This window comes from Elgaria multicarinata, chromosome 1, assembly GCF_023053635.1.
Source record: "Elgaria multicarinata webbii isolate HBS135686 ecotype San Diego chromosome 1, rElgMul1.1.pri, whole genome shotgun sequence".
Classification (NCBI taxonomy): Eukaryota; Metazoa; Chordata; class Lepidosauria; order Squamata; family Anguidae; genus Elgaria; species Elgaria multicarinata.
This window is the reverse complement of record NC_086171.1, coordinates 114,927,173-114,950,746: the sequence shown is the minus strand read 5'-3', so window position 1 is coordinate 114,950,746 and position 23,574 is coordinate 114,927,173. Positions and strand designations below refer to the sequence as shown.

At 42.9% G+C, this 23,574-nt stretch overlaps 1 protein-coding gene across 1 annotated transcript in view; it reads right to left on the bottom strand.

The window, feature by feature from the left end:
* CRB1 (crumbs cell polarity complex component 1) overlaps positions 1 to 22,687 on the bottom strand; it is a 144,554-nt gene extending 121,867 nt beyond the window's left edge. The window contains 2 exon segments of the mRNA XM_063117332.1: positions 22,461 to 22,582; positions 22,584 to 22,687. Coding sequence (XP_062973402.1) covers positions 22,461 to 22,582; positions 22,584 to 22,687 — 226 coding nt within the window.
* Positions 22,688 to 23,574: the final 887 nt, after the last annotated feature.

The following is a 23,574-nucleotide window of genomic DNA, read 5'->3' as shown; positions in this document are numbered from 1 at the left end:
ATATAGGGGATTTGATCGAACTGCATTTCATGTGGTGACCAATTCATGACAACAAACTTCAAAGTGATCTTGATAGGCTGGAGTGCTGGACTGAAAACAACAGGATGAAATTTAATAGGGATAAATGCCAAGTTCTACATTTAGGAAATAGAAACCAAAGGCACAGTTACAAGATGGGGGATACTTGGCTTAGCAATACTACAAATGAGAAGGATCTTGGAATTGTTGTAGATTGTAAGCTGAATATGAGCCAACAGTGCAATATGGCTGCAAGAAAGGCAAATGCTATTTTGGGCTGCATTAATAGAAGTATAGCTTCCAAATCACGTGAGGTACTGGTTCCTCTCTATTCGGCCCTGATTAGGCCTCATCTAGAGTATTGCGTCCAGTTCTGGGCTCCACAATTCAAGAAGGACGCAGACAAGCTGGAGTGTGTTCAGAGGAGGGCAACCAGGATGATCAGGGGTCTGGAAACAAAGCCCTATGAAGAGAGACTGAAAGAACTGGGCATGTTTAGCCTGGAGAAGAGAAGATTGAGGGGAGACATGATAGCACTCTTCAAATACTTAAAAGGTTGTCACTCAGAGGAGGTCCAGGATCTCTTCTCGATCCTCCCAGAGTGCAGGACACAGAATAATGGACTCAAGTTACAGGAAGCCAGATTCCAGCTGGACATCAGGAAAAACTTCCTGACTGTTAGAGCAGTGCAACAATGGAATCAGTTACCTAGGGAGGTTGTGGGCTCTCCCACACTAGAGGCCTTCAAGAGGCAGCTGGACAAGCATCTGTCAGGGATGCTTTAGGGTGGGTTCCTGCATTGAGCAGGGGGTTGGACTCGATGGCCTTGTAGGTCCCTTCCAACTGTGCTATTCTATGATTCTATGATTCTATGATCTGAATGACTTTATCTTCAAAGGGCCAGGCAAACGCGTCACAGTGTGCTACCGAGGGTTCCACAGTCTCTCCCTGGCCCAGAGTGTAGAAGGCCACAAACCACCCAGCAAAGCTCTACTGGATGACACTGAGAAGATGCACCGCTGGTGGAAAAGAACTGTCTCTTTGCTACCCTCTCTGCCACAGAGGAGACTCGATAATGTAGGGTGACCATATGCAAAGGAGGACAGGGCTCCTGTATCTTTAACAGTAATATAGAAAAGGGAATTTCAGCAGGTGTCAATTGAAGAAGGTGAAATTCTCTCTTCATCACAACAGTTAAAGCTGCAGAAGCCCTGCCCTCTTTTGTCTCTGGTCACTCTACTATAGCTAGTGTAGCTTTAACTGTTGTGATGAAGAGGGAAGTTCACCCACTTCAATTGACACCTGCTGCAATTCCCTTTTCTACATTACTGTTAAAGATACAGGAGCCCTGCCCTCCTTTTCATATGGTCACCCTAGATAATGTGCTCTAACCCACGTCAGACTCAGCACGAGTTTTCCTCCACTTGCGTTCTACCCATTTCCCCTTTTGCTTCATTGCCCTCAGCTCAGGTATATACCAAGGCGCTGGGCAGGCTCTGCTCAGAGGGAGAGGGCGCTTGGGCGTGATCGTGTGGGTCGCTCAAGTCATCTCTGCATTCCACAGAGCTAACTGAGCTTCAACAGGAGCACCAGCTATGCCAGCAGGAACCCCCCCCCCAGAGCCCTCTGGAATCCATTGGAGTCCATTAGCCTCTGGGGGTTGGAGCATTTTAATAGGCTCCCCACCATTGTAGAGGGGAAAAGCTGCCAAGAGTCTAACCCTCAATATAAATGTTATCTTCCACTCATAACCCTTTTGTGGTCTTCCACTGCTTCTCCCATTTTTTTCGTTACTACAGAAAATCCATTATGAGAGGAAAGTTGGAATAGCTGCTCCATGCCTTCTGACTGGCAGCGCTAGGAGCCCTCCACCTCGAAGCACCCTGCCCCCACTTGCTGAATTGTTATTTACCACCTTGAGTCCCTTCAAATGGACACTTCACTTACTGTCATCTGATTTATTTCTACATTTTTTAAAATATAAATTGGCATGTGTGGGTCAGCCTTCAGTCTCATTTGCTCTTGGTAAAGCCCCTCACTAGGTAAAAAAATGGAGTTCAGCTTTAAGGTGACGAGTCTTCTCTTTTGGAAGAGAACAACCTTCTATTTGAAGGTTTCTTCCATTGGATAGCCGGTCCAGTTCAAGACCGGTTTAAAGATAAAGACTCATATGAGTGAAGAGTAAGGGCTTTGAAGTTGCCCATCAACACATGAGAACTGGGCAGCAGCCTGAGCAGGAACACAGTGGACACCATTTACCCCACTATGGTGAGATGGGCTATGTTTCGATTAAAAATTATAGTCATCTTTTCTAAATGCGCATGCATACATATACATCATCATATGCAAATTTATACTATTCTATGTCTTCTTTTTTGTTTTGGGGTGATGAAATTCCTCATTTTTGGAAACTTAGCAGTTTGCTAGTTACTCTATGATAATGGGGGATGGCAGCTCAGAGGATGGCAACAAGGGAGAGAGCCTTTTCAGTGGTGGCCCCCCAATTATGGAGTGATCTCCCCAATGAGGCTCGCCTGGCACCAACATTGTAATCTTTTCAGCACCAGGTTAAGACCTTTCTCTTCTCCCAGGCATTTAACAGCATTTAACAACAGATGCTAAGTTTGTTTGTTTTTTAATGGACCCCAGAACTGTTGTTGTTTAAAATGGATACTGTTTTATACTGTCGTTTTATATTTTTTGATGGTTTTAAATTTTGTATACTTTTTTTTAATGTCCACTGTTTTAAACTTTTATAAACCACCCAGAGAGCTTTGGCTATGGGGCGGTATATAAATTTAATAAATAAATAAATAAATAAATAAATGGGGAGGGTGTCACAGAAGGTGTGAAGAGCTTTGCTCTGAAGCCTACTGAGAGAGGAATAAATGTTGGCTGTTCTTCTGGGATCCTACCCTGTTAATTTAAAATTAAAGTAACTAAAAGAAATTAAAAGAAATTTCTTTTAATTAGTTTAATTTTGCAATTAAAAGAAAAGGGAAAAAACGAAAATGCCCCCCACCCTAATGTGAGCTCTTAGAATATGCAGATGGTTGCGGGGTTGCAATTGCAGGGCGGTTGGAGCCCTGATCTTGGCAGGTGGGGGATACACTACATTTTCTTGCATTTCCCTTTTGTTCTGCATCAGACAACTACTGCTGGGGGACGTATGTTTCCAGTCTGTCATTTGCTAAATATTTATTGTGACATCCCCTGGGCAGACGCTGCATGAAAAGCACTCCTTGTACACACAGAGTGGTGAGATTAGTTTCCAAGATACATCTGCCAGGATACATAATCTCAGATTTACCTAGGGATAGCAGTGAAAATCCCAGGTAGCTAATGAATGGCTTTAAATAGATTAAGAGATTAGAGGAAGCCTCTGACTACATGATACTAGTATAAACTTCATTTACTAACCTGTTTCACCTGCAACAAGCAAAAGGAAATCCTGGGGTGGATTTTTAAACTGGATGTTCAGGGCTTGTTATCCATAAAGCTGCAGGCCATAACTGTGGGTCATGAGTGTTAGCGTGCCAGGAGAAACAAATACATTAAACACTCCTACAGACTTAATGGACCCATTCATAGAGAAAGTTCCTTGTTACATATCTGCAAAATCCACTGTCTCCTTCTGACCAGAAGGCATATCTAGGAAAAGATAGGGTGACCATATGAAAAGGAGGACAGGGCTCCTGTATCTTTAACAGTTGCATAGAAAAGGGAATTTCAGCAGGTGTCATTTGTATGCATGCAGCACCTGGTGAAATTCCCTCTTCATCACAGCAGTTAAAGCTGCAGGAGCTATACTGCAGCTATATTGTGACCAGATTTAAAAGAGGGCAGGGCACTGTAAAGGGCACTTTTTTCACTGTTCTGATGAAGAGGTAATTTCACCAGGTTCTCCATATATACAAATGACACCTACTGAAATTCCCTTTTCAATACAACTGTTAAAGATACAGGAGCCCTGTCCTCCCTTTCATATGGTCACCCTTCTGCATGAAAAATATATGCCCTACCTGTGGGCTCAGAAATGGCTTCTGAGGGGCTACTCAGTATGTGCCTCCTGTGAGCCCCCTCCTATATCAGACACCTCTAGCAACAGGCTTACAAAATGATAACAGTAAGTAGCTACAAGCTACCATTTTAAATTTCATACAGTGCCCCAGAATGCCCTATGTAGCATTGCTCTGGGACATGGTGGGATGTTTAAAGAGCCAGTGTGGGGTAGTGGCTAGAGTGTTGGACTGGGAGTTGGGAGATCCGGGTTCTAGTCCCCACTCGGCCATGGAAGCCCACTGGGTGACTTTGGGCCAGCCACAGACTCTCAGCCCAACCTACCTCACAGGATTGTTGTTGTGAGGATACAATGGGGAGGAGGAGGATTATGTATGCCACCCTGAGTTCCTTGGAGGAAAAAAGGTGGAATATAAATGTAATAAAATAAATAAAAGAAGGCTTCCTCAGGGAGCTTCTATTTAAATTTCCTATGATGTTCTGGGAGTGACATAACATCAGGCATTCCGGGGCATTATGGGAAGGCTAAAATGTTGGCTCATAGTCACCTGTTGAGTTGGCCCAGGGCAGGTGACAGTAGTGGGTAGAGATATGAAGGCCTGCAAAAAACTGGAAAAAATCAGAAAACCCCCTAGTTTTTTTCTGTTTCCCCCCGAAGCTTCTTTGTTTTTCTGAAAAATTGGGGAAAAATAAAGAAATGAAGGAAAAATTGATTATGGAATATTTTATTTTAGCATGATAATAAAATGTTTAAGACATGGTGTTCATGTATTTACTTCTCCAAACGATTTCTGAAAACTATGTACAATATCAGATTATTACAATTTCTGTGCACTGAGGACAAGCAAGTTCTAGGTTGCAAACTGAGACTACAACTCTCAAATGCATTTTTGCCTCTAGGGGGCAGCACTGCCATTGAAACAGAGACTGAAACTGATAGTGATAGCTATAGCTCAGAAAATGAGTCTGATTAAATTTCATGCATATTCATTGAATCTTGGTCCCCCTTTTTTCTCAGTTTTTTTTTAAATGGAAATGGGTGCCTCATGTCTGCTTCACACTGTGGAGGACTAGCGGACACATAAATAATTTCCTTTGTAACTAATGTTGATGGTTTCTTCTGGTTGTTGTTGTTTTAAATTGGTTTTTGCCTAATCCTCATAAAATGGCAAAACCAAAGAGGTTCCTTACAGTTCAAGTGTTCCTTACAGTTCAAGAGCTTGTAGCTCCATTTGTTACAAAAAGAAACGCAAAAATTTAAAGAAGTAAATTCAATTTGTAATCATTGCTTGAATACACTGTACTTTTAATATACCAAATGTGATAATTTTATGCCAGACCAACTTGTACATAATTACATTTTATGTTCCTAAAGTAACAAAATGACTTTCAATCTGTGAAAAGTGCTAACATTGCATTTAAAAAAAATCCAAAAAATTCCTTTTCCCCCTGAAAACTCCTGTGAAAAAAACAACAGGTTTTTTTCCTTGGCTTCAAAATTTCTGGAAATTTTTACATCTGTAGTAGTGGGGCCCCAACAGCTACTTGACAATGCTGGTTTTGGCACTGGGGCTAATTGAGCTCTTTTTCTGGGAGAGGTATGTGAGATGGATGACTTTGTGCTGAACTGCACCAATGCTTACTGTGTTTGAGATTTTACAATTCCTGTAATAAATGTTTCAATGAGGGCAAAGGGGACATGACGGGAGAAGGTAGGAAAATCTACTCACTACTAACATCCAGGCTCAAGGTTCGAATAAGGAGAATTGCCCTGGAATAATGTTGTTAAACCCTAAGCAAATAGGGCACCAGCAGCTTATTTCAATTAACTGTTTCTTGGCCCTTGTCAAACTCATCTGCTCCCTAGTTTTCTTGTTTCTGGATAAAAGAATATTGAGTTCAGGAGCAAGGTAGCCAGCCAGAACCTTTGAGAAAGCCGTGCTTCACTTTCGTCCTGCTCCCTGTTTTAATTAAGTATGATTAGTGAAATGTCATTTGAAAGTCTAGCTAAGCGACTGGAAATACAATTCATCACCAGGAGCATGGAGTGAAAAATGAGCTTTGCAAAACAGAATGGCAATCAAAGCCCTGAGCCCCAAACCCGAGCCGGGAAAATGTTTACTTCAAAAAAGAGCTCACCTAAGAAGCAGAACTGATTAGAAAAGATTAGCAGAAGTATGTAATAGCTGGAATGAGGCAGAAGTGGAGCACTGAAGACTTGGCCGCTGACCCTGACTTTTGGGGAAACCTTGGAAACGGCGAAGACATGTGTGCTTCTCTGCGTGCAAGGAATGACAACGGGTGCAATCCTAAACACATTCTCCTGGGTCCCTTTGAAATCAGTGGGACCTTACTTCCAAATAAACACAGGGGGTCGGATCCAAGACAGGAAGGTCTCTGCTTGCAGAAGGTCCCTCTGCCCAATTTTGGAGGAACTCCCCCATCCCTCCCAGACCCCATTGAGCAGGGTCTCCTTACTCTCTGCATAGCATTTTCAGGGGGCTGGAGGAGCTGGGAAGGAAAAGGCACTTTCGACAAATGCAGATGATCTAGCTTAAATATGGATTCAACCCAGGGGTTAGCTGAATGGGGACCACACTGACTATACTACATATTGTGTGACTGCTTTGGCTAGATTACTAATTTTGACTGCTGACCCTGAACACACAATGGGCCAGTTCACACAGTTACTGAGAGTTAAACAAGCCACTGTGGCTTGTTTTAATCTCTGGCACATATTGGCCATCATTTCCCTAATTTCCTGCCTTGGTGCTGCTTGTTATGTCATCCAAAGCTGGGAACTTGCTTCTTAGAGGGGAAAACAACCCTCAAATAGTCCAGCAACAGGCCATGAGTTATTTGAAGGTTGTTTCTCCCTCGAAGAAGTCTTGTTGTTTCAGACAACACAACAAGCACCACTAAGGCAGATAGTTAAATTGTGACCCCCCCCCTGGTGGCTAATTATGCAAACCAGGTCAGTGTGTGAACCGAGGTGATAGGGGATGCATAGCCTCCACTGAGGTCTGAGCTGGCACTGGCAAGACATGATCCAGGCCACCAGACATTATCAGAGCACCCACTAAAGGAATCCTCCTAAAAAGAAGACCTAGAGTTCCCAGAAACTGAGGGAACCCCAGATCAGTCACTGTCACCAGACTGGAGGAGCCTGTGCCCTTGGGGGAGATGGCTGCTGGTCAGTCCATCCTTATCAGGGGGAGGGGACTCTGTCTCTGAAGCAGAGGTTGAACAACCTCCTCGCTCCCAGGAATGTCTTCACCTCAAGCAATAGGCCACTAGGGCTCCTGTGAGAAGGAGTGCTCACTTGCAAAGAAGGACTCCTTAGGATAAAGTGACTCGTCATGATTATAGGGCTCTCACCAGAGAGTTATAATGTACTGCAGCTGAGGCCAGGGTGTCAGTATCTGTCCTGTCCTGTAGCACCATCTGGCGGCAGCTTTCCATATAACCAGCCACAGGGCTTTGCAGGATGTGAGCCCTGGCTGGTAAAGCCTTGCAGGGTTCAGGCCCAGACCAGCAGGCACTCCCAGGTGGACTCATACAGAACAGCCAGGAAAGACCTGTATAAGAACTACATTTCCCCTTCAGCCTTTGCCACAGCAACATGGTCTTTCATGCTAGCTGTAGCCAGTTCCTGACCATTTGTTACCACAGATATTGCCTCGCTGGACCTTTTGCTAGTCTCGACCACGCCTCTACCGCCTTTGCTATCTGCCTGAGCCTTGCTTTGCTTTCGACCATTGACTTTTGCCTCTGGCCCTTGTTTGGACTCTGTTTCTCCTGGACTCTGCCTCTTGCCTTGATCCCTGCCCAGACCTTGCCTGCTTGTTGACTGGACTTGTCTTCTACCTCCGGCCCCTGCTTGGATTCTGAACCTGTGTCTGACTTTGTGCCTGTTTCCTGGATCTGCCTCCTGCCTCTGGCCCTCTGTTGGACTTTGCCACCCGAGACCCATGCCTCACTCCTAGGTTGCTCCACCAGTATTCCAACTGCCCAAGCCGGTTCCGTCTCCGTCCATCCCATCCCCTGCGTTCCTGCCTAAGGACCCTGCTGCCCACGCCCCAGATCATGACACAGGGAGGGGCTCAGCAGGTTTTAATGATAAAAGCCTTCAGTGATTCCCTAGTCAGTGTTGGATATAATGTTTTTACCAGCTCCTACTGTCTAGTATTGTGTTTTCCTGACTTTGCTTTGTGATTGAACCCCTGTGCTACTGACCTTGAACTTTTGCTTGACTCTGCTTCTTGGACTGCATATGGGATCTGGCTGTTTATCTGTGTTTTGACCTGAGTTGCTCTCCAGACCTCTCTTTTGGATTGCTCCCTCTTGCCTGATAAAACTGCTTTTGAATAATGCCTGCCGATTGACTTGCTTTTGGGTTGCTTTTTTTCTTTTGTTTAACCTGATCCAATCACAGCAGGAAACCAGGGCAGTGGCACTCCAGGATAGAAACATGGCAACAGTGGCCAGAATTTAGCTCAGCAACACTCCTAATAGGACTGTCACCACCACAGTCAGTGGAAGGGTCAGTAGCCTGAAATACAGTGAAATAAAGGTAAGGGGAGGCTAACACTAAAAGAAAGGGGAGAGAAATACTGCGGGGAATCACAGGAAGCCACCTTTGCTGGTCCCATCATAGGCTTTCTTTCTCTGTGTTTCAGCCCCCGCCTTGCAATACCGCTTCAAATTGAGTGAACCACTCAGGCCTACGAATATTGCTGTGAATCTTGCCTTTTGCAACACATGAATTTTCTTTGTCTCTCCTTACTGAACACTAAAATGGCACAACTAACATGCAGCCAGTGTTTTGTGGGGTGGGGTTGACGGGGGAACATACTGACATGATAACGTATGGAGTTTAAGTGGACGCTGATTGAACAGGCATGCCTTTAAGGGCCTGCCTAGTCCACTTCACTAATTTGTGACTGGCTTTTGCCCCGCTACCCAGATCAAACCACCTTTGTGGCAAGCTGTTTATGGGGGTTGTTCACCATCCTGAATTGAAATGACGCTGAATCAGACCATGCAAATAACAATTGCATTGCAACCTCTGCTTGCTCTACTGTCCTCACACATGGGTACAAATCACAGGGGGAATTTACACTTGCACAGAAGGCTCACCTTTACAGATATCTGCCCCACTCCCTGCTCCTGTGTGTGGACAGCAAGGCCAGCTCAGTGGGCACAACCCCTGTGTACCTTTCCATGCTCAGATCATGTTATTTGCACCTGAAAAGGGCTTATGTGTGTCTGCGTTCGCTGACATTCTTCTCTTGTTACCTTTGCCACTCTCTACTGGCCTGCTTTAAATTTAAAACGTAAACTCCTTAGGGCAAGGATCTGCCCCTTCCTTAAGTTACGTTGTACAGCACCATGTACACTGATAGTGCTGTATTAATATTAACAACAAGAACAACATGCAAAGCATCACAAATCTACTAGATGTGACTTGAGTCACAGTCTGTAACATGTGACTCAGACTGCAATTCTGTGCACACTTACTGGGGGGTAAGCCCCATTGAATGCAATGGAACTTACCTCTGAATTGTTACAGCATCTTCCATTTTTTTACATTTGGGGCAGTGAGAGCAAATGTAGTGTGGCTTTTCCCTGTGTCACTTTCCCTATGCCACAAGCTTCCATGGCTATGAGCGTCATCAGACAAGTGTTTTATTGCACACTCACTACTGCCCACTTACGGATGTTTGTGCATCTAGATGACAATGTCTGCCTCCCGCGCGCCTCCTACTCCTCCTTGCCTGTTTTCCAACACAAAATAGACTCCTTTTAATTCAACTTTTTTTAAAAATGGAATGTGCCACCATTTCCTGCTGTGTGCAGGAAAAGTAGCATGATAAAAATGCCCCCTAAATGGGCCACATGATCTTTGTTTACTTCCTCTTCTCCAGGTAGAAAGAGGAAGTATCGTGGGACAGGAGTGGGGGTAGAGAGGAGACAGTAGGGAACCGGGATTCTCCCCCTGTCTGACAGGAGTCCATGCTAAGGGCGTTCTACACCAGTGTTGATCCAGCTTTGTGTTGTTGTTTTTAACTGATACTTTATTTTTTAACTGATACTTTATTTTTAAGAGATCCCAAAATATTGTCTAATGGATGAATGTTGGTAAGAAATGATATATATCTGCTTGCAGGATGGTGGTGGTAGAATTAGGAGGATATCAACTGTAATTTTTGAAAGCACATATTAGTAGAAGAATTTACTTAAGAATCTTTCCCCAAAATTTATTTTAGCTCTACTCCATTCTGGCTGATGAAGGCTTTTGTATAACTCCGAACTCTGCATACATACATCTACATCAACAAAAACTCATCAAATAAAATGAGCCGCTTATTTAATGTGTCTTTGTTTTTCTGCATCCTTACTTCACAACTCCCAGAAGAGCAAGAGGAGCTCTTCTGCTAAACAGCCTGAGATCCAAACTCTATTGCCACTGTCACAGTAATAGGTTTGGCTTGAAGAAGAAGAATTTTTTCCCACTTCAACCTAATTCACAACCAGGGAAGAAAAGACAGCCAAAGCTGAAAACACAGCGGGTGAGTCGGTTTCCTGGATGACATTCTATGTGAATGTGCTGTTGGAAACAGACGAACAACTGTGAAGTCTGTGTTGTACCAGCAGCACCTCCACGCTAAGATAAAGCACAGTTAGATACAGTAGCCACTTGCGTATATCTGAGCAATCCATTATGACTGTATATATGGTATCACAAACACATTAATTGTTGAGGGTCTGATCCAGTCGATTCTTAACATAAGCCCTCCTGAGAATGTGACCCAAATGTGTACAGGGCAGGTACCAAGAAGTAGGGAAGATGGTGGCAGAAAACTCCCATACATGCAGCAGTGCAAATAGGAGGGGACGGGGATTATGAACAAGATCAGTTCATAATATACACGCAATAGATTCTTCAGCTAAGAATCTAGTGCCTAAATTTGCTTTTTTCCTCTTCCCTGTCCATCTTCTTTCCTTTTGGGTTGTGTCTCTTAGATTGTAAGCCTGCAGGCTTATTTCTTATCTTTGTAAGCTGCTCCGGAAGTTTTGTTGCCTGAAGCATGCTATAAATAATGCTATAAATAAATAGCTGTAAAGATATATTTAGAGCTGTCTAACAATTATGTGATTTTAGTTGATTCATCACTTTAACCAAATAACGGGTTGATCAAATATAAGTAAATATGCATGTTAGCAACTCCTCAGTATTTATGCTTTATAAGATACTGAAATGTGAGAGATTTATTTTTTAAAAAACAACAACTAAACTTCCATTCATTATTAAAAGACGTCATCTTTAATATACTATTTGTCCAATAAACTAATATAGTGACTGAAAGAGCCACAAAACCTAAAGACGTATCAACTAAACCTTTCTTTGATTGCTCTACAGGTTAAGGGCTTCTCCATATGGGGCTTTTATCCTACGATCGGGATTGGTTAATCATGAATGTTTGTGGGTCCTTTACATGACTTTTTCAAGCTCCAAGGCCTCTCCCATGCTTTCTGATCTTTGTCCTTTTTTATTATTTAAGATTGCAGATAATGAGCTTTTAAAATATAGTGAGTTGAATTTCTCCATGAAAAGAGGAAGTGACACTAACACTGTGCCATCTAGTGGCTGTATATAGAACTGGCAGATAAAGGAACTCCCTGGATGAAAAGGGGCAAACTTAATCCTGGAAAGAATATGGAAGCAGGAGCCCTGGTAAAGTTGCGGGATATAAAGCCACAGTGTAGAGAAGCCCTAAGCCAATTAAAGCTGCTGGCTTCTCCCCCATTAGCCATACATGTAGATGGAGAGAAGGCGCTAATGGGACCTTGGAGTGGTGGTGGTGGAAGCACTGTCCTGCTCCATGTGAATATTTATCACATCAGCTGAATGCCCAGATATCCAACTTAGTCATTTTAATCTCTCTCTCTCTCTCTCTCTCTCTCTCTCTCTCTCTCTCTCTCTCTCTCTCTCTCTCTCTCATCTCTGTATATATAGTATCCACCAAGTGTCCCAAGAGAAACCTACACCATCAATCCTCTAGCAGAAATCAAATTCTCCTAACAATATCCAATCTCTGAGGCTGTACCTCATCCTACTTCAAGTAATGGAGCAAATGGGAAATGATAAAAGCAGCAGAAAAGCTTTTCTCCTAGTTTTTGATGAAACTGAATGCATTTGGGAACATTCCTTTTAAAATTCAAACTAGAGATTGTCAGCGGCTCCCTCATGGTCGCTAGCTCCAGAAGAAACCTGTCTGCCTACATGTTCCATAAAATTGAAGCAGACACATGAAATGCTAGCAAACAGGTAGCCCTTATATTCTAACAGACAGAGTTTTGAACACACAGAGAGTGGGAAAATGTTCAGGACCATTAATAATGATGACTGCATAGAATCTGAATGTCAGCAGAGAAAACCTCCTTTAATGCTGTTCTTTGAGGAAAAGTACCAGCCAAACTCCACATCATATACACAGTGGGTAATGGGGGTGATGCCTTTGAGGGAAAAACAGATGAAGCTCATTCCAGCTTCGAATTTGTTCGTATGTTCAAGGGCAGTATCCAACAGCGAGACCTACTGCTGGCACAATGGATGGTTTAACATTTCCAGGAGCAACCCAAAATGTGCGCAAACTCTAGTTTCTGGAGCAGGGCAGGTCAGCAGGGGTCACGTATCCATAAATGAGCATTTCTGCTTGTTACAGGACTTCCTGTAGGAAGTGTTAAATCTTTTTTACACAAGTGGTGGGTCGCACTTGCACAATGGAATTGATGGGAGGGGCTGCTTGTGCAATTGCCCCATTGCATACTGCCCCGAGCGTCAAGGTGTGCTGAAGGAATGTTAACAAATGCTGGCAAGATCGGCTGCTCTTAATTCACCTGTTTTTCAAAAATTGGAGGGCTACAAATAGGGTCTGCAAGAACATGTTGCAGTATGGAGTGCACCTGTTCTGGGTTCCAGCCAGCCAGGTTTCCCCCCCTGGATATGCCATACCATTCCTCCTTCTCAGTAATCAGTCAGCTTTTTATTTATTTATTTATTTATTTTGCACCAACAATGTACTTGGTGCTGTACAAAATATACAAATAAAACAGCAATACCCTGCCTAGAGGCTTACAATCTAAAAGCCTTCCATGCCCACTAAAAATCCACCCCCCTCCAAGGTTTCTTTGTACTTCTGAAAACTTTCGGTGTTGTATTGGTTATAAAAGGATTGACACTCAGTGAGTTGGGTTTACTATTGGTACATGTGATTATTTACATATTCACTTGCTTATTACATTTATATTAGCACTCCGCTGCATTTTTCAATCTATTTATTTCCGGCCATTCCTTGTGTGGTGGTGTGAAAAGCGATTGCACTCAAAAATTGAGGGAAGGGGTAAGAATCTTGGATAGATTTCTCAGGGAGCAGGGCTTCTGTGCTTACCTTACTGTAAGGAGGTGGCTGAGGAGTGGTGGTGGTTTGTGCAATTTTTATTTTAACATTTTTATCCTCTACTGTCCTTTTAGCCTCTCTGGTTGATTGAGTTTTCTGGAAAGCCTCCTAGAAGACTTAATCAGGACTTCCTTTCTCGGGGCTTTCCAGGGCTGCTGCCTGCTAAGTGCCTAGAAGCTGAGAGAGGCATTTTTGGTTGTAGTTTGCAATTGTTAAAAGCACTTCTAACAACAACAAAGGCACTTTTAAACAGCAACAAACCAAACCAAAAATTCCTCTTGGCTTTTGGCCATTTAGCAGGCAGCAGTGCTGGAAAACCCCAAGGAAGGAAGTCCTAGGGGGTGTCTATATGCTCTATTAACCCCATCATGGCTGCGCAGTGGCGCTGCTACGTTTAAATGACACAGCCACCAACTCACAGCCACATCAGGATTCCTCCCCATGAAACTGAGCATTTTCAAAGTGCCAATTTACGGTGCCCTTAACCTTTGCTCCAAGTTATCCAGTGGGTGTTGTGAAAAAACTCCGATCACCTACTGGAGAGAAAGGCTGTCTTTGGTTGTTATTGATCAGAAAGCGTGGCAACGCAGGTCAGGGAGTGGGCTTTTCCAGCTGAATAGTCCATGCTCCCTCCTGCCCTGACTAGCTTTATTGGTTTCATGGAAGTGAAACCAACTCCTGCCTGAAACCCTGGAAAACCACTGCCAGTCAGTGTCGACAATACTGGGCTAGATGGATCAATGGTTTGACTCAGTATAAGGGCAGCTTCCTATGCTCCTCTGGCATGAAACGCTTCCACCCTATCATTATCCCCTTTGGTCAGCTGTCCAAGGGAGTTAGGACTGTGATTGTAGTAAAATTTGAAGGCTGTTAATTTCCCCAGTAAGAATTTTCTACATGAGGCATGTATTGTGCACTCATCATTCCTCATTCATGGTTGTTTATAGGTTCTTTAGACAATGTCATGATCCTCCAGTTTTGCTTCCATTTTTTAAGAGTGTTATCCCAGGTTTTTTTAGAGTGGGGAAAATGGAATATTATTTCTGAAAGAAAGAGAAAACTTATTTCATACTTGTCTAATTGTGCCACCTAGATGTTATGCAGTGGCAAAGCAGGAAAAGAAAAGTTATTTGAGTAGCACTCAGATCTCAGTTGTGCCATGAAACCAAAATTACATACAGTCGATTAATAGCCTCATGTAGAAAAGCTCTAAATCAGAAAGAATGTTATTGGCTAAGAAATATTACTAAGATTTATTGTAATTCATTTCAGTTATCTGAAGGGGGTTATTGACTGATGCTCAAATTCTATTGGTAAAGTAACTATGATCATTAAAGAACAAAAATAACTTGAAAAAAATGGCATATCATGTGACAAGCAGGGGATATTTCACATAGCTTTGGGAAGGAAGGAATCACAAGGAATCTTCACTCTTGATATAATAGCATCATGTGAATAATTTTGGCACTTGGACCAGGAAGATGTGGCTTCAAATTCCCTTTTATCCTTGATGCTCACTGGTTGGCTATGAGCATTTTTTTCATTTTTCTGCCTAACCTGGCGTTGTGACAATAAACTAGCATAGCCCTCTGTTATGCCACTCTGAACTTCTTGGAGGAATAGTGAAAATGCATTGGATTGGACCAGATGTGTGAAAATTTGGATTGTGCATTTAGAGACAGTGTAAATGATCAGAGGATGGCTATCTGTGCAACCATAGGAGTTAGTGAGAGAGTATAGTAAGCAGGGGCAAATGCTTAAAGAAGAGGAGAAGGGGACTTAAATTGGGCTGAAAGCTGACATTTCCAAAGCTGCTGGGTGTCATTTATACACACAGACACATATGCATGCGCGCACACACACACATGATGTCAACTTTGCTCTTTGCTGTTCACTCTCACTTTAAAATAAGTATTTTTAAAGAATCTCTCTCTCTCTCTCTCTCTCTCTCTCTCTCTCTCTCTCTCTCTCTCCCCCCCCCCCTCTCTCTTTTCCACACACAAAGAGGACATGATGCTTTAGAGCAGGAGTGAAGGACCTGGGGCCCTCTGGAAGTTTTTGGACTACAAGTTTCATCATGCCTGGCCATTGGCCATGCTGTCTGTGGCTGTTGAGAGTTGGGTGTCCAACAACATCTGGAAAGCATCATTGCTTTAAAGGTAAAAGGATAGAAGGATAGCAATTTTGACTCTTAACCTCCACTCCTCCTTTCAGGAATCCAAAGCATGCCATGAGCAAACCACTTCGATGTAATTTTTCAAATGTCCCAGTTAGATCATGGGGAAATTGCATTGCCTTAGTGGAGCTTTGCTTCCTGCTTCTCTTGCGCAATTGTAATGGGCTGCATTACACAGGCAGAGAGGGTCGATGACACAGTAGGAAATCCCAAGATATTTCAACAGAATTGGGATACCCTGGGTTTTCGTTAAAAATGGAATTACCGGGGGAAACTGTGGAAGACATGCAGGAGGTTAATGATGTCATCAAAAGGACCTGCAAACTTCCACGAGTGGCCACTGAAGAGTGTGCCTTCATTCATGTGAAGAAGCTCTTGGACTAACTCCATTTGCAAGGGACCAAATTGTACATTAGCAGGGTGCTGAAACGCTATCACCAATTGGGTCCAAACAAGAGGACCAAGCCAAAATGTTATTAGAATGTAACCACGAGGGGAGGTCTTAATGGAAGGGAACGCAAAGAGATGTAATATCTCTGCTCATTTTCTGGGCTTGTGTTCGTATGGGAAATATGGGATTTCTCTCTCTCTCCCTCCTTCTGCCTCTCTCTCTCCCTCTCCTGAATTTCAGAAGCTATCTAAGGACACCGGCTGTGACAATTTGAGCTGAAGTTTTTTATTTATGATAAAGCCAACCAGCTTCCCGACAGGAACAGGCCAGGGCCACTGAATATCTTCCTAGCTGGCACTTCATTCTACGTTCAGCTAATGAGGGTCAGCGGAAGCACCCGGACTCTCATCAGCTCATCAGCCGAACAATGGTGCCTGCCTGCTTGCCTGCCATTGCAGAAAAGCTGCTAGTGCTCTCCGTCTTCCTCATAAGCAAGGGGGTGTTCATCAGCCAGAGCAAAAACCACAAATCTCTTTGTTTGCAGAGCTTTTTATCCTCCCACAATAATTAGACATTAATGAGGCATTTGTAAAGTGACAGAAATTGTCCTCTAGAGAATGAAAAGTCCCTTTTTATGAGGAGGAAGAGGAGGAGAGAGGAAAACCGAGTTTCCAAACAATAAAAATAAAAATGTGTATGGCTTTCATTATAAATAACTGCTGTACATTGTTTTAGTTACCACTGAAAATATGTTTAAATTAGCTTTTATTTTATTTTTTTAATATCCCCTCTTCTGTGCCCCGAAGTAGCATTCGGACCTGAGAGCATTTCTTCAAGGGGGGCAGGGGTAAGGTTTTCCCACACAAAGAATGATGATTCCCAGTAAGACCCCAGGCACTATCATCAGGTGTACTGGTAGGGGTGCCACCTGATCCTAAGAGCTGAGCCTACTTGTGTGCCTTTAGAAGCAGCTTGCTCTGGAGATGTTAGCTGGCAAAGATTTTTCACAGCATGGAGAAAACCATTGTTGCTTGCTATAGGAACTCATCAGTTAGGTTGTAGGCAGGGCTTCCACGGCTAGTTGAAAACTTGGCAATTCTATGCCTTGGTCTTCAGCTAGTAGATCCTACTCTGATCTAAGGCACGTCACAGCAAAAGCAGCAGCACCATTGTATCTTATTGAAGTATTGTAAGAGATGGAGAGAGAGGAAGGAGAAAGGGGATACATGTCTACAAACACACCAGGGCCAGATCTACACCAAGCAGGGTATTGCACTATGAAAGTGGTATGAAAGCAGTATAGAAGAGGCAGAAAGCAGTATAGAAGAGGCACACTACTGCTTTATAGTGGTATTGAAGTGCACTGACAACTGTTGGGGCCCGTGACACATACCACTTTCATAGTGTTATATCCTGCTTAGCGTGGCTCCTGCCTCTTATATACCGCTTTCATACCACTTTCACGGTGCTAGATCTTGCTTGGTGTACATCTGGCCTAAGTCAAATGAAAAAAAAAATGATCTTGGATTGTACCACCTCTGGGCTTGATGGCCTTACAGAAGGGGCCAGTTTAGAGAGCAATGTGTCCCCTGCTCATTTTTCTGAGTGGGGCCCTCAACTTCTGCTCCAAAGTCCCCCCCTGAGTGAGGCTGTTTTTTCCCCATTTGTATTTGTCTCTTTTCTCACCCTCACCCCATCCTTCAATAATACTAGCTCCTCCCTCAAATGTCACCAGGCAGCAGCCATTCCATCAAACTGCAGCAGAAGGAGATGGGAAGAAGAGCTATTCCATCACCTCCGCCAAGAGCCCAGCACCACTGGGTTTCTCCTCTCTCTGAACTCTTTCCATTCCAGCTGGTCATTACACGAACCTTTATTTCACATTAAGAACTGGTGCCTGAGTTTGGTTTTTCCTTCTTCCCTTGTTATCCCTTTCCCCTTTGGTGTAATCTGTAAGCATGTGGGCAGGGATTGTCTATTGTTTTATTGGGAGCCTTTTTGGATGAAGAGTAGGATAAGAAAAAAAAGTTCTTTAAATACAATAAAAACAGGTGCCTTGCATGTGGCTGCTGAATTTTGGAGTTTGCTCCCAATGGGGTATATAAGGTTGTGAGGATGGGGAGAAAGTGTTTATTTTTACAGTCTTAAAATGAGAGGGGCAGAGAAAGCAATGGAGTTAAAGATTGGTAAGTGAAGCGTGAGTGTGAAATTATTAATTATGGGGGGAAAGGGAGAATCTCTGTATTGAGAAGTGTAGGGTTAAGAAGCTGGGGGTTCCCCTGGTTAAGGCTAGGGAAATATTAGGTTGATGACTGTCTTTCTTGTATGAGCTCCAGTGTCTTCCGCACCTTGTTACACTTTGGAAATCATTGTAAAGTCTTCTTGTTTAGGACAGGTCATCCTTTAGCGATTGATGGACAGAAGAATATGCACACCTTTTAGGTCACACGGAACTTTCTATCAAGCCAAATGGTACAGTAACAAACATTCTGCTCTAAACGTTGAGAGTGAGATTGTCATTACCTAATGCAACGTTTAGTCAATAATTGCTAACCATTCGAAGAACTTGTCTTATTTGGAAAGAGCTCTACTGTTGGAAAGGGCTAGATACACCTGATGAAAGCGACTTTTGTCAGAGAAAGCTTAGGGCATAATATATTTGTTAGCCTTTAAGGTGCTACAAGTCTCTGTGTTAAGTTTGCTGACAACGTGGCTGCTCTTCTAGAATTTATTATTATGGGTTAACGTTTGGTTTTAATCCTATATTTCTTTTGCAGCCTGTGAAGTCTCTTGAGCACCTTTTTGTTGTTGTCAAAAGGCAAGATACCTTTTGAACAATAGATAAATAAAATGCACTTGTCTGCCTGCTGCTATTTCTGAAGCTTATTTTGTGTTAAATCTCTCCAGGGGTCATCTCTTGACTCGGTTTTCTAAATGGGAAGCTGGAAAGTCACATAGAATGCTGGCAAGCTCAAGGGGTTGGATCCTGACTAAGGATTCTTTGCAATTCTATGCACATTTACCTGGGAGGAAATCTCACTGAATGCAATAGGGCTTACTTCTAAGTAGACATGCAGACGATTGCACAGTTTGGGATTATACTTGGGGCTGCAATCCTATGGTTTTATTAAATTAATTGGGACTTACTTCCGAGTCAACATGCATAAGATTGCACTCTAAGGGTGCAGTAAATTAGTTGAATTTAGGGATTATAGGACAGTAACCAATGGGGTTGCTTTGCTTCTGCTGGTTCTGTTGTGCATGTGAGACCCACAATTAACACAATTTGGCTGATCTACACATGAGAACTGCAAGGTGATAGTCATTGGGAGGGCTTCACCCCAAACATACAGCCACGGCTCCTTCTATGAATAAGCGTCCAACTGTTGAAGGTATCTCGAAACAGACACTGTACCGGACACCTAGACGCCTAGAATATTGAATTTGTTGGGTGGTATAATATTGTACTTAAATTCCCCCCCAAAAAATGATGTTCTGTAAAATGCTGTTATTGTTATTTAATTGCTGATACATTGTATATTATTCTTATTTGATTTTTTTTTTTTTATTTACCTACACATTGGAGGCTTCTGCCCTCTTGGATTTATTTTATGTGTTAAAGGTTGTGTATCAGCAAGAACATATCTTTTTGTATGCCTAATTATGAACATTATATAATAGTATTCTCAAACAGCATATGTAGGATTGATGTAAATATCACCTACAGTAGAAATATATAAATATGTTTATCTTTCACTTCAAATGTGAATTTTTTTGGTTGAGTGTTAAGCACCCCAGTTGTGTTCTGTTATTACAACCACAGCCTTCAGTTTATTGTACCATTGCAGAAGCAAGCATTTCCACTAATTTCCGGTTATTTTTAGAATCCCCAAAGCCTCATTGCATGAGGGGTGGGTCCTGCAAATGCACGGGCACAATAGAATGCTACCCATAGAAATCAATGGGACAAGTTAGTCATGACTTAAGTCTCTATGCCTTTCTATGGGAATTAAGTGCAAAGTAATTAAGTCTGGATCTAACCCATTGTTCCCTTTTGTATGTAGCTATATTTTTGCTCAAACTGAGCAGGACTCATGACAGAAGAAAGTTTCATACTTGAAAACATCTAGCACACATCATCTCCTAGACTCAAAGGCTGGAGCAGAAAACCTGAAGCCTCTAGTCCACATCAGGCCTTCCATGAGGCCCACTGTAGCAGGGGCGTTGAACCTCTTTCAGTCCGAGGGCCAAATTTAGACTTGGAGAATCTCTCAGGGGCCGCATTGTGAGGCTGAAGGGAAAACAGGGTGGGGGCAGAATACCAAATATTGTAACTTAAAACTCAGACAGGAACTAAGCTTTAGAAGAGGCATTTCAACCTTTGAGAATGGAAGAAAAAACTGCACAAAAACTGAGAAATACCAAATGACAGCATGGATGCCAGTTAGAGAACCTCAGAGGACCAGATTGGAACCCCATTGTGCACCTCTGCATTACAGCATATCCTATTGGGGTTTTTTGGTCCCATCACAGTTGGCTTCGTCAACTGGGTAATGCTTTCAGAGACTATGATATGGTCCAGTTCATGGGTATATCTTAAGGCAGTGTAGAGGTAGGACCTGGTGAGAACTTCAGCCATTGGCAGGTGCTTTCCCACACAATACGGTCCAGAGAAAGTTGCTGCAGACAGCCACTGGTGGAATCTCCCTCCTCATTTCTCTTTCTGCTGCAAAAAGTGGGTACAGAGTGATTTACTGCATAAGTGTCATTCAGCAGAGCACTTGTGCAATACCATAGCTTGGTTTATGTATACTTGGAAGTTTTGGGGGTTGGTTGTTGGTGAGCAAATTGCCCAGCTTTACAGCAGAAGATGAAGTTAGACAACATTTAGATTATAGCTAGAATCAATGATCCTACACAGAATTATATCTATAGTGGAACATTTCTCTTTTCAGGACAGCAGTTCCCTCCACTGAAGATACAAGCCTTTGCTCACTTTTAGAACTGGCTTGTCTCTTCAGCCTATGTATGCAGTTCCCTCCTGCATGCACCTGTTCTATCTTGGGATCCCAGTGCATGATAGTATAATTCTACTCCTATGCGTGATCTAATACTGCTTACATCTCATGTGTGCATACAAGCAGGCCAGTATGAGAGAGAGGACCTATGCTTTTACACAGTACATGTAAGAATGAGAAAGACATAAGAACATAAGAGGCAGTATGCTAATAAGCAGAGAAGTGAGCACAGAAGTTAATGTGAAGTTAGCAATATTGTCCGAAAAGTTACCCATACACCCACGTCCTTTGTCTAAAGTTTGTCTTCTATTGATTTATTTCCCGATTTCATGCTAACAGCTCTCAGCATCTGCTTTACACCAGACTATAAAACTATTGTGAGTAACAACAATCTGATGGATTCAGCAACAGAAGGTGACCCAGATTACATGGTGTTTTATACTAATGCCAAGTCGTCTTGTTTAATGGCAGCTGCTGTAAGCTTGTCTGATTAAGAATCAGCTTCGCCAGGCACAAATCACATGGCCTCTTCAGACACACCACACACAGTTGGTTTCAAACCCTGTTCAATAGATCCTTCCCGTCATAAACACACATCGACTTTGCCAGCTGAGCCCTCTTTAAGTTTTATGCACTGCACCTACTGTCATCCTTCTGACAAAATGATGAAAGAAACCCACTTTGAAAGCCTTTTCCATGCTTCCCTATGAAGTGGGAGTTCGCTCAAAAGGATTTTCTCTTTTAAACAAAACAAAACAAAACAGCAATCATGCACAGCCACTTTCTCCTCCTAATGGAAGGTCATATTTACAAAGGTAAAATTAACTGCACTGTGGCATTTGTAGAAGCCTTTCTGGGAATTTTCTCTTCCCACCCCAACCCAAAAGAACGATTTTAATAAAATGGCTTTAAGGCTCTTACTATTTTTTTTAATGATATCTCTAACAGCGACACCTGTCAAAAGCAGATGTGGTAAACATACTACAATAGGAGGCAAAAACAAGATGGTTTTGTTTTGGCCTATTTAACATTTTAAACACTGAGTTTAAGGCGGGTTAAACACCTTTTGAATGAATGAATGAATGAATAAAACAACAACAAAGTTTAACAATGGTCTAAACAGGAGTCTTCCAGAAGTGTCATCCTTTGTATAACCATTTTTTTTAAAAAAAGGAGATAATTCCAGCCTTTACTGAGCATCCTGAACTGATACAGCCTCAACGCCATCTGTTGTGTGGTTTCCTATGACTTAGGAACTCCCCTTTTGACCTTTTGTTTGACGAGATTGTCTTCGGAGAGCTTTGCTAGAAGCATATATCTGCTTACCTCAAAACAGGACTTACAAAATGACGGAAGAAAGAGTTAATGCTTACTTTTCAAATGGATGAGCAGCAAGAAACTGAGGTAGAAGAGGAGGAGAGAGCTAGTTCTTGACTGAGCCATGTTATTCATCCTGACGGAGCATCCTCCTTTAAAGTTGCCAGGTACCCAGGGGATGGGATTGGTGTTTATTGCATCCTACTCCTGCCCTGAGCTCAGGGCGACAGTCAAGGCACAGGGTCCACGGCAAGCCATCTCTGCCTCTGTCCCTTGCCAGCATGCACACTGCCAACCTGCAGAGTTCGATTTAAAAGGCATTTGTGCTTGGTAAGAATTTACTCCAGCAGCAGCAGGAGCGGGTGATGTCTCAAACCTGGTGCAGATTTCTCCACTGAGTGGACTGGAGTCACTTTTCTTCCTTGGTTTATGAAGGAATCGTACTACTCCAGAGAGATGGCACCCTCACACTGCACCCGGGGACAATTTCCCTCCAAAGCTTGCCTTTTCTTCTTCACTGTAAAACTCCATTACATCTCAGTTCCCTGTCGCCAATATTAGATTACAAACTCCCAGCTAATAACATGTTGTATTAACTGCAAAAAGGATGGGGGCAAATGAAGCAGCGCTGTTTTAACTGAAGAAGCGGTCCTTTGTGTATTTTTAACTAATGGTGTTTTGCATCCCACTATAGGGTGAAGGGCATTAAAGGGTGTGCAAGCTTCACCCATATTTTGGGTCCTTTTTTCTGCTGTAGCCCTTAGTATCAATTAAAATCAATCTCTTATATTCCTGTATTTGTACTGTACAAGTGGGACCTGTAACAAAATGTTGCGAAGTGGAGTCCTCTTGTTCACTCTTTCAGTCCATCAGCCATGGCATCTTCTAGGACACTCCATTCCATATCCTCTCCCACCATGTTTTCTGTCCACCGCCTCAAATGGTAAATTACTATTCCATGCCCACTAAACACACTCAGTCTTTACTGGGATGTTTTGGGATTCCACATACCCAGATTTCTCCCCCCCCCCCCAAAAGAGTTTTTGCACTTCTGCAAACCTTGGGGCTCCACCAAGCTTGTTGATACTTCCCTCGTGTGTGTGTGTGTGTGTGTGTGTGTGTGTGTGTGTGTGTGTGTGTGGTGCCAGTTTGGCTACATATGCATTGGCA